At 52.1% G+C, this 11,734-nt stretch overlaps 1 protein-coding gene across 1 annotated transcript; it reads left to right on the forward strand.

Moving 5' to 3' along the window:
* The first annotated feature begins 6,223 nt into the window (after positions 1-6,223).
* Nhlh1 (nescient helix-loop-helix 1) lies at positions 6,224-11,253 on the forward strand. The gene is made up of 2 exons (XM_021231945.2): positions 6,224-6,484; positions 9,150-11,253. The coding sequence occupies exon 2, from the start codon at positions 9,328-9,330 to the stop codon at positions 9,727-9,729; it is 402 nt and encodes a 133-aa protein (XP_021087604.1). The 5' UTR covers positions 6,224-6,484; positions 9,150-9,327; the 3' UTR covers positions 9,730-11,253.
* Positions 11,254-11,734: the final 481 nt, after the last annotated feature.

Genomic DNA, 11,734 nt, shown 5'->3' on the forward strand with positions numbered 1-11,734 from the left:
CCAGCCCAGCCTCGAACTCACAGAGATCTGCCTGCCTCTGCCTCCCGAGTGCTGGGATTAAAGGCGTGCGCCACCACCGCCCAGCAAGTTATTAATTTTGAGGTATGGTTTCACTACATAGTCCCCGGTAGCCTGGTACTTGCTGACTTCAGACTCACAAAGATCCACCTGCCTCTGCCTTTTGAGTGGTAGGATTTAAGGAGTGTGCTGTAGCCAACTTTTTTTTCATATTACTCTTTTTTTTAAGTTTATTTATTTGTATTTTACGTGCATTGGTGTTTTGCCTGTGTGAGGGTGTTGGATTCCCTGGAACAGGAGTTACAGGCAGTTGTGAGGTGCTGGGAATTGAACCCCAGTCCTCTGGAAGAGAAGCCAGTGCTCGTAACCACTGAGGTATCTCTTCAGTTCTGCCAGCTTTTAAGTTAGCATGCAAAGCAACGAGTTTTATTATGGCATTTTCAGACACATGTGTCATCTTCCTCTTCCCCATTGCATTTCCCATACTCTCTACATTCAGGAACATATAATTTCTAAGACCTGAGGAATCATGTTTATTATTATTTTTTTTTGAGACAGTCTTTCTGGGAAGTCCAGGTTAGCCTCAAACTCAGTCATTCTTGCGTCAGTATCTTGATTGCTGGAAATACAGGCATGTGCCACCATGTCCAGAGGCTCTGCTCATTTGACCTGATAAATGGGGGAAGTAGCCCAGAGGAGTGCTGCTGTTTACACAGGGACAGACAATAGAGGAGACTGAGGTAAGACAAGAACATGTCTTATATCTCTGCCGACAGCCGTGGCAGTACTAAACATTTACTGAGCACGGCTACAGGGAAGGCCTGATGCATGGTAAAAGTATCAGAGATACATACGGCATCTTTTCCTTAAGATTTTGAAGTTTAGATGGAGGGAAGGGGCGTGGCACAAGCTAGCCCCGAAAGGCTGTGCGTGCTCCATACTGGATCAGACTTAGCCAGCTTCTACCCAAGTTCAGAGGACAATAGGATGCTTCAGGCAAAGGTCAGTGAAGAGGAGTCGCCTGTGTGACCCTGGGAGGGACATTGTCCTTCTCTGGGCTCCAGTGTTTAGAGTCTAGTCTTTGACAAGGGCTGCTCTCCCTAGTCCACATTGACTCTGGTTCTGTGAAGGTACAACCGCCCCTCTAGCCTTCTCTTTCTTCTCCCTAAGCTCCTCCAGATAAGGACCATTTGGAAAAAAAAAATCAACTCATGAACTCCCAAGATAGCACAAGGATCAGCCGGACATTGGTGGCGCAGACCTTTAATCCCAGCACTCGGGAGGCAGAGGCAGGCGGATCTCTGTGAGTTCAAGGCCAGCCTGGTCTACAAAGTGAGTTCCAGGACAGCCTCCAAAACAATACAGAGAAACCCTGTCTCAAAAAAAAAAAAAAAAGAAAGAAAGAAAGAAAGAAAGAAAGAAAGAAAGAAAGAAAAGAAAAGAAGCCAGGCGTTGGTGGCACACGCCTTTAATCCCAGCACTCGGGAGGCAGACGCAGGTGGATCTCTGTGAGTTCGAGGCCAGCCTGGTCTACAGAGAGTTCCAGGAACAGCAGGGCTGTTACATAGAGAAACCCTGTCTTGAAAAGACGAAAAGGAAAAAAGAAAAAAAAAAAAAAGGAAGAAAAAAGAAAAGAGAAGCGCTGAAGAATCAGAAGCACTTGGGAGGTCAGGGGTCCTAGTGGGCTTCTGGGTAAATGTTTATTCCTCATGGATTCAGACTTACAAGGCCCGGGAGCCTCACACTGCTGTGGTGGAGAAGGGCAGTGTAAGCCCTGGGCCCAAAGAGGGGACATGGAGCCCGAGTGGAGTCATCTCAGGGGCCTAGGAAAAGTCACTCACCGAGATGATGCAACTGTGAGCCGGCATTGCCATCCTCTGTCCCAACTAAGTGGTTGCTCAGGGCTTAGGGGCTGGGACCCTGGAGTCCTCGCTCTTCCCCCAACTCACAAGTCAGAGATACTACAGGGGCGGGACTAAAACATGACGTGAGGGGGACACCCTGAAAAAGACCGTGAAAGGAAACAGGAAGTTGGGTTCCTAGTAGGCCCAAAGGAGGAAGGGATGGGAGAGGGAGCTGAGCCCAAGGGGAGAAAGGCCAGGCGGGTGTGGCCAGGAGGGGAGTAGACCCAGCGCTGGTGGTGACAGATGGGACAACACAAAGAGGAGAGCTTCAGGGGAGACAGATGGGTGGGGGAGGGGAGGGAGGGGGCTGGGGGCTGGGGTACAGTGGTTGGAGGCTGAGGCTGTAATGAGATTGGAGATGGGCTCTGAGGTGAGCGAAGAGAAAGAAGAAAGGGGAGGCCGCCTTAGGAGACAAAGGCGATAAGGCCTAGGGGCCAGGGGCAGAGGGCTTGGGCTGGGTGCTGAGAAGGGGGGCCTCCAGCTGGGCTGGCAGCGCAGAGAGTGACAGATTGTGTAGTTAGCCAGAGTGCAGACCCGCTGTCACCTTCTAGAGGCACAGAGAGGTAGAGACAGAAAGACGGACTGACAGAGACCGTGTGGAGACCAAGGTGAAGACACACTAAAGCATGGCTGCCATTTCCAAGTGACGGTAGCTCCTGCTCCGGCTTTTCTTGCCTGCCTTGGCCCCTGGGACCCAACACACCCCCAGCAGCTGACACAATAACTCCTCAACCCCAGCCCCTCTCAGAGAAGGGTCAGGCAGTGTGGCACAGCAAGAGTTAACACTGTCTACTCTCCCTGCCAGCCATTTGCCTGGTTGGGTCCCCAGGGCTCCCCACATATGTCAACCCCTCTCCTGCCAAGCCCACTGTTTCCCGGCTTCTCCAGGCCCTCCCCTCACCCTCAAGGACTAGCCCCAGCCCCTGCGTCTAACCTACCCTCCAAACCTCTCTCCCCTCAGAACCTCGAAGTCTGCCTAAGGATAGAAAGAAATTTGTGATCCACAATCTGAAAAAGAAGATGCCTATAAAATACAAAATAACAATAAACCATAAAGGTATAATCATTTTCTCCATTCCCAAGGCCTGTTCCTCTTGTCTTTGCAGGGAAGACAGCCCCTACGCAACCCCCCCACACACATCCATAGCTTCCAACATGGAGAGTTCACCTCAGATTTCCTCTGTCATGTTGCCTTACATACGTGTGTGAATGAAGCTTCGTGTACCCCCCACACACATCCATAGCTTCCAACATGGAGAGTTCACCTCAGATTTCCTCTGTCATGTTGCCTTACATACGTGTGTGAATGAAGCTTCGTGTACCCCCCACACACGTCCATAGCTTCCAACATGGAGAGTTCACCTCAGATTTCCTCTGTCATGTTGCCTTACATACGTGTGTGAATGAAGCTTCCTGTATCCTTTTGAGCACCATGCATATGTAGGGACTTGGGGTGAACACTCTGCAGCTCACTCGGCAGTCTCACTGGGTGCTGCAACAGGCCTACAGAGAAGGCGGCCTCATGCCCATATGAGAGATGGTGAAAAGAGTTCAGTGACGGTCACATGACATGTCCAAGGCCACAAGGACCTGGAGTGAGGGCCAGCAGACCCGGGTTCGGTAGATACAGTGCCGTCTATAGTTCTGCGCTATTAGTGCCTCTTTTCTGCTGCCATCCTAAGAGGTAAAAGCTGAATTCCTGAGTGAGGCCTGGGACTGTCGTCTTGGGATGACAGGTGCAGTGGAGGAAGAAGTTGTCTCCAGAGCATGTGGGACAGCTAGGGCAGAATGCTTCAGGGGCAGGGCTTGCAGGGCTGACGGCATCTGAGCAAAAAGCCTGCCCTGGAGAAAGCTGGCAACAGGAGTTTGGCTCCTTCCTCCCGGGTCCACCCCCAAGTCCTTTCTGCTCAGTGGTCTCACTGCTTCTGTGTTCCTCAGTGCCTTACCCTTAGGGGTCTGGGTCCCCCATCTGGTGACACCTTAATACTTGATTATGCCTCCCTTCCTTACCACCCATAATTTTTCTCTTCCTGAAGCTGTCCGCCCTGTTTTCTCCGTGTCTACATCTCCCTCTATCTTACAGCTTCTCTCAGACTTCCTCCTAGTGCATCTTCTCACCCCTGAGTATGTCCACACCTGAACCTCCCATCAGTCTCCTGTTAGGTTTCTCTCTCTTCTTGCATCTCCACATCCCGCAAAGACTTGGCCCCCCGGCCCCACCCTCCTCTGCCTGTCTCCCCTATGTCTCTGTCTTCATCTTGTGAGGACACCCTTCCTTTTCTCCATGTCTCCTCCGTGTCTCAGCATCTCCTCCTCTCTCCATCTTTGTCCTCTGCTTCTCCCTGTCTTCTCTCGTCTCTCCCATGGCACCTTCTCCCGATTCTCAGTCTCCCAACTTCTTGGATGGGTTGGAGGGCAGGAGGGTGGGGAAACGGGACTGTTGTTGCTGGGGGCTCATTAGGTGGAGATTGGTTTTTAATCAGCACCATGGTAATGATGATGCAAGAACCAAGCCGCCACCTGATCCCCTGCCCCCCCACCCCCTCCTCAGGCCCTCTTTCCCCTCCAGCTCAACCCATCTGCTGGCGCCTGGGCACCTGTCTGGGCCTGCCCAGGTGGGAGTTGGCACCTCCCAGGCCTGGGGGTGGGGGAGGAGGGTGAGCTTGGGGAGGAATTATAGGGCTCCCTATAGGAAAGGCCTCACCCTGGAGAAAGCCCGGGAAAGGTTGAGAAGGTACGGGAAGTGGTTAATCCCTCCCACAGCCTGGGCTCCTACAGGGTCTACACTAACTACACGCATTACCTCAGTTTATCTCCATGGCAACCTAAACAGTTTTAATTTACCCTATTTTAAAGAAAAAAGACACTGAGGCTCAAAGGTCATTCCTTGTTCAAGGTCATACGGCTAACAGAGTCCCTTTCTCTGTAGCTCACTGTGTCTGGAGTCTCTCCAGTCATGGTTTGTTTCTGACACTGAGGCTCAATGGAAACGTCCTACAGCTGAATGCACGGGAGAGTTTCCATGCGGAAACCCAGCCCACTGCTCCTCTGTGCTTCCCTTGGCCCCAGAAACTTGCTCTCCTCGCAGGCCACCCTGCAATGCACCCACGCAGACACAAACACACACACATGCACAGGCACGGACCCTGGAGGCCGCTGGGCTGTTGGTGTGAACGTAATCAGTGCTCATTTGCACATGTTTTTTTTTTTTTTTTTTTTTTTTTTTTTTGGTTTTTTCGAGACAGGGTTTCTCTGTGGCTTTGGAGTCTGTCCTGGAACTAGCTCTTGTAGACCAGGCTGGCCTCGAACTCACAGAGATCCACCTGCCTCTGCCTCCCAAGTGCTGGGATTAAAGGCGTGCGCCACCAACGCCCGGCTTGCACATGGTTTTGTATCTCCTTTTCTTGATGCTCATTTGATGGCCTGCACACTCAGGCAGCCTGGGCTGACCTGCCCTCCTCTCCTCCAGTCCTTCCGATCTCCGTTCCGCCTCTCTTGGATCTCCGACCTCCTATTAGCTCTTACCACTTTCTTCCCAAGCCCCTGATTCTCCGTGGATCAGCTTGGGCTCGCCAGTCTAGAAAAACTTCCCATGGGGGTGGGGTGGGGGCTCTATCCAGAATCTGACCCCACTCCTGGCCTGGTGATGGGGTATGTGGGAGAATGGGTCCTGGAAAAGAGACTGGCGGGGTGCTTGAGTCCCAGGATGACAGGGCTAGGACCTGAGCAGTATGGAGGCAGCACGTTGAGCTATGAATACTGTCTGTATGGGAACTTACTTAGGGGAGGACTTTCGGGTCCTCTTCCACATTTCAGTGCTCTTAGTCTGCTCACAGGTTCACTGTTGGTGCTTAGGAGAAGGGAGATACGAGGAAGGGGCCATCTAAGCCACTCTGGGACTCAGAATGGGACTATTTTGAATCCAGCTTCTTTGGAGGCTCTGCTCTGCCACCTCTAGTGTGGAGACCGAGGGGGGTTCATCCGTGGTCCTGCCCTGGCTCTCGCCCCAGCCCCACCCCTTCCCCAGCTCTCTATTTCTTGCTTATGAAATATGCATGGAGAACAGATGTCCCTGCTCCCCCACTCCCCGCCCCCCTCAGGGCCAGCCCCCGCCCCCAGCTCCCAAGGGGTTCTTAGATCTCTCTGCCAATGGCTGCCTGGCCTGGCTGTTTAATATTGATGAGGGGGCTGCCTGGGCCAGCCAATGGAGAGCTGGGGGTGTGTGTGTGTCTCCATACATATAAACACATATAAACACATAAGGCTGGGCCAGTTCGGTGTGCATGTGTGTGTGTGTGAGTGTGTGCCTCGGTGTGAGGGTGAGTGTGGGTGACGCCAGTGCTTGACTAAGATCACGCCTTCTGCCGAGGCCCTACATCTCCACCATGTGTAACCCTCTCATCTGTCCTGGGGCCTGTTTAGCCACAAGCTGTCCCTAAAAGCTCTAGAAACTGGTCACTAACTTTGCAGACAGATGACCCTTGAGCAGCCCGAAGAGACTGGAGCTCTCCACACTGTCCCCCTCGCTCACCCGCTTGGATCCTTTGGCAGAGTCCTTCTAGGTAAGGGGGAACCATGGGCTGGGGAAGGGTGGGCATGCCACTCCCCATCTCTGGCTGGAGTCCCCTCCCGGAACCTTCCCCTCACTGGGTCTCTCTCAACCTCTGCCTCTCTCTCTTTCCACGTCTCTTCGATTCTTTGTGCAGCCTGGGTCAGCTGCAGTTGGAGGAAGTGGGAATCCCTGTCTTGGATGCTTGGAATTGTTGCTTCCCTGTTCCCTGGAGCCCCTGGACTTTGAGACCAGACGTGGAGGAAAGACTTGATGGGAAAATAGAAGCTGCTGCTGGGGGTGGAGGAGGGCAGAGGGAGTAGAGGTGGAGATGGGTCATGACAGATGGGGAGCAGGAGAGAGAAGGGGAGGGCATCAGAGAGTGACGGAGGATGCAGGGGAAAGGGTATTGGACAGAGAGGGGTTCCAGTTGTGATAGAAGTACCGGGAACCCCAAGGCTGAACTCTTGGTTCCAGCCCACCTTGCAGTGGGGAGTTAGGGGCACCACATGTACTGGGAAATGCGGAAATGCTCTCCTACCACCTTACACTATTTCTCTCCTCTCTTCTTTCTTTGGATTCTGGGATATATAGTATGTTCATAATTACAACTTTGATCGGCTTCTGTTTCATGTTGTGGCTGGTGTGTAGGTGTCTCTCCACCATCAGGTGCTGGTGGTCTTGTGCCCCAGTAACTGCTCTGATCTCAAACCTGTCTTCTGTGTGGTGGGATAGGGGCGAGCCTCAGAGGAAGGGTGGTCCCATGAGACTGTCTGTCAGATGGAGAGCCGGGGCTGGGGATGAAGGAGATGGTGACTGGGAAGGAGCCGCAGTACGTCTGTTTCTAATAAGGCTTGAGCTCACTGCGAAAGACCCAGGATTCTGGGACAAGCAAACTTAGCCGTCTCCATAAGGGTAGCTCCAAGAAACTTCCTAGGTCTTCTTTGCAGGCCACGGCACAGGTTGTGAGTGAGTTTTCCACAGTCTTCCTTGCAGAATTTCCAAGAGGCCTTAGAATGACAAGGGTTAAATGTGTGGAGGACTGAGCCGGGGAATCTGCTGGTCCCAAGCAGCAGAATGTGCTGAGAAGGAATGTTTTTCTTTGGTTCTAATGGACAGGGTGGTAGGACCTAATGTCGGCAGTGGTGAAGCTGAGGAAGTTGTGCCGAGCTCCATGTATCCCAGTTCACCCAACAACGACCAGTCTGTGTTTGTGTCCCCTCCCCCTGCAAGAAACAAGGGGCAGAAGGTTCCCAAGCCAAGGCTCGCAGTCTTTCCCTTACTACTGGGAAAGGGCTAGAGTTACAGACAGCTTCCCTAGGGGCTGTCGCTCTGCCTTTCTCCTTGTTTATTATTAAGCCCCTCCAAAAAAATACATAACAAAAAATTTGCTATCACAAAAAACGAGGGTAGAGCCCGAGAGTGTGAAACTGACCTCCAGAATGTTTTTTTCCTCGTCTTGTGAATGTGAAATTCTTCGCTCCTTATAAAGCAGCTCTCCTTTGCCTCTCCCTCCAGCCCCTGGCCGCCACTTTCTGATTCTATGAATTAGACAACTTTAGGAACTTAAACGAGTGGCATCATAGGACTTGTCTTTTTGTGAGTTCTTACTCCACTAGTGTAATGTCGCCAAGGTTTAATCGGCGCTGCAGTGCGACAGGGATCCCGGTCCTGTTCAAAGCTCATGGTCTGTTACGGAGAGTCGCGTTTGGGTTCTGCTCATCCACTCCCCCACTGGCAAGCATCTGAGTCGATTCTGCCTCTGTTAGGAGCATGGGTGTGTCCATATCACGAGTGCGAACCGTGGTTGCAGTTTCCTCTTTTCCTGAGGGTCACCCAAGCTGTTTCCGTAGCACTTTACAGTCCTGCTTCGTCACATTCTCACCAACACTGACTGTTTTAGGTTTTTTGTTGTTTTTCTTTTTCCTTTTCTCTTTCTGTCTCTCGTGGATGTGAGGTGACGTTTCACTGTGGTTTTACTTTGCATTTTTAGTGATCAGTGGTGTGACATGTATTTTCATAAGCATGTTGTTGGCCGTGTGTGCGTCACCTTTGAAGAAGTGTCTGTCGAGTCCTCTCCCCACTTTAAAATTAGCTTATGCCATATTTTTGGTTGTTCCCAACTTCCCTCTTCTGAGATTGTCAGTGTGTATCCAGTCTCAAATTCATAATCCCCCTGCCTCAGTTTTCATGGTGTTGGGGTTGCACAGGCATATGCTGCCACTCCTGGCTAGGAACGTGTTTATATGCTGTGGATACGAACTTGTTATCAGATATATGTATGGTTCAGGACCATTTCCTTATTCCATAGGTTGAATTTTCACTGTGGTAATTGTTCTCCTTAGGAACTACAGTTAAGTTTGGTGTAATTATTTTTTTTTAATTTTGCTTATGCTTCTGTTCTCATACTCAAGAAATGACTGCCAAATGCAATGTCTCGAAAGATTTCCCCTGTTTTCTTCTAGGAATTCAACGGTTTTAGGTCTTCGGTTCTCTCATTCAGTGTTAGCTTGTCTGCTGTGTCTCTCCTAGTACTTTCTCTTTCCTCTATTTTCCTCCTACTCCTTTCCACCTGCTGCTCTCGCTAGCTTTGGACAGCCCCGACACTCAACTCTTCTCCCAGCTCTCACTGCCCACCCCATCAGCGGTCAGTTCTTAATTCTCCTTCTCTGTTTCAGGCTCCAGGCTGGAATACTGACCATGGAACCTTGAAGTGACCCTGTTTTCCTGAGCTCAGTGGCCGAGGCCGACACTCCAGGCCCTTCCTGCATCTACCACAGCCCAGTTTTCAAGCTCAGAGCAGAGCAGGAGGGGTAGGGAGGTGATCCGCCTTTCTTTAGGCCGGAGGCTTCCATCATGATGCTTAACTCCGACACCATGGAGCTGGACCTGCCTCCCACCCACTCGGAGACCGAGTCGGGCTTTAGCGACTGTGGGGGCGGGCCTGGCCCGGATGGTGCTGGGTCGGGGGATCCCGGAGTGGGCCAGGTCCGGAGCTCGGAGCTCGGAGAGTCCGGCCGCAAAGACCTGCAGCACCTGAGCCGGGAGGAGCGCAGGCGCCGGCGCCGCGCCACGGCCAAGTACCGCACCGCACATGCCACGCGGGAGCGCATCCGCGTGGAAGCCTTCAATCTGGCCTTTGCCGAGCTGCGCAAGCTGCTGCCCACTCTGCCCCCAGACAAGAAACTCTCCAAGATTGAGATCCTGCGTCTGGCCATCTGCTATATCTCCTACCTGAATCACGTGCTGGATGTCTGAGCTCAGCCCGCCTCCCTCTCTGGATTCCCCCTCCCCCCCGGGGCCTCTCCAGAGCCCCCTGACACCACACATTACTTAGAATGGCCGGCTCCTTCCCATCCCAGAGCACCGGGCCCACACCACTGGCCCTGAAGGCCAGCTTCTTTTCATTGACCTAGGCATGTGAGGGATGTTCTCATGGGTTCCTTCAGAGAGTTTTAGGGCCTAGCTGGTCGGAGCTGCTTGCCACAGTGGTCAGAATGGAGTCCTTGCTGGATTTACTAACCCAGACTCAGCTGCTGCCTCTTCTCCTCTATGTCCAAGTTTTCAGAGACCCCAGACCCAGATTCTCTTCTGGCCATGATGGGACCCAGCATCAGAATCTGAAGGGGAAATGGCCAGGGGCAGAGTGGGGAGTGGGTTCCTAAGTCCCAGACCTCTCTAGCCATGGCTGCGGGGAGGGATGGGCTCTTGGGACACAGAGAAATGAGTGAGGTGACTCCCGGGTAGCCAGGGGTCATAGAAAAAGTCTGCCTTTCCTTTGTCTATCTCGTTCCTGAGGCTTAGAATATACAGACCTCAGATCTTACTTGGTAGTGAGTGCCTTGCCTTCCTGGAGCTGTCTGGCCACTCCCCTGACCCTTCCCATGGTCTGCCATTCCAGTTTTCTCCCCTTCCCTGTGCGGGCTAGAAGAAGGAAAACCTCAGTCCTGGATGACAATGACATCTCCAAACAGCCCAGGGCACCTTAGGGAAGGCCCAGGCCCTGGGCGGGGCATCACTGCAGCAGCTGCTCCCAGCCCCATCCCGAAGACCTTGAGAACACGCCAGCCCCATCAGCTCCTCCCTCAGACGCGAAGGGATGCCTGCTACTGCCCCCTGTGCACGCTCTGGGGCCTTCTTATTTCCACCCCTTCCTTTCTTAAGCTGCCGTGGGGAGGAAGGTGCCCCGCCCATGAGCCCCACCTGCCCATGGTAGCCTGTGCAACTGGAGTAGATGGGCCTAAGAATCCCTGAAGAAAAAAAATGAACTCATGCTTTTTCGCGCTCCATCCGCCCTCACACCAAACTCCTAACTCTACAAGGATATTTATTTATGTATTTATTTATTTATTCATTTATTTATTTATAAATATTACTATTTATTACTGAGTTATGCACTTTGGGGTATGGTGAGGAGGACTCCCCACAGCTGGCTCTAGCTGGGACTCTCCTTCCCCCCCCCTGCTAACTTCCTTCCTTTTCTTGCTCCTTCTCCAGGGCAGGTATGTGTGGGGATCCCTTCATCCACCATACCAGTCCCCTTTCCTGGAATAGTGCTCCTCCCCCAGCCTCCCACCTTCCGGGTGTCCTCTCTCAGCCCCTCTGACCCTGACAATCCCACTCCAGTGCTATCCACCTCCATTCCGTTTATCGACCCGCTTTTTCCAACACCACCAAGAGCAGACCCCAGGGTCTGTGTCTGGTGGCCTGTGTGTAAGTCTCTCTCTGGTTACATTCCTAATTTCTTACAAAAAGAAAAATTAAAGTGACCTCGATCTAGAACCGGATGTGGCTGTGGCTGCTTTGTGTTGGGAAGCTGGCCTGAAGCTTATGTAAGGTGGCTACCGAGGGTCCTAGGCATTGAAGCCTCTTCAGAGTGTCTGTATCCTGAGAGCTTTGTGTGGTAGGTAAACGAAGACAGAGAAGAGGGAATACAGAGAAAAGAAATCATGCGTAGGCTCCGGGTCTCCTACCGGAAACCCCACACATTCCATCTTAGAAGTCACTGAGTGAAGCTTTCCGTTTTCAGATTCTTTTCACTCTGGTCTTGAAAGAAGATAACTGAGCATGCCAACAGAACCCAAGTTAAACCCGTATCTGTAGGTCCATGCTGCTGGAGAAAGCCGTGGTATAAAATCAAGGCACTGCCTTTTCTTTTAGCATCTCCAGGCTAGGTCAACATTAACTGAAACCTCAGCTCTTGGCCTGTCCTATGCTTTCCAGGGTTAGATGAAGGATAGAGCATGATGGAGGGCATGATACT

This window comes from Mesocricetus auratus, unplaced genomic scaffold (assembly GCF_017639785.1).
Source record: "Mesocricetus auratus isolate SY011 unplaced genomic scaffold, BCM_Maur_2.0 Super-Scaffold_100676, whole genome shotgun sequence".
Classification (NCBI taxonomy): Eukaryota; Metazoa; Chordata; class Mammalia; order Rodentia; family Cricetidae; genus Mesocricetus; species Mesocricetus auratus.

Bases quoted from the DNA above. Each gene is read 5' to 3' on its own strand.
- Nhlh1 (XM_021231945.2), top strand. From the start codon at position 9,328: ATGATGCTTAACTCCGACACCATGGAGCTGGACCTGCCTCCCACCCAC.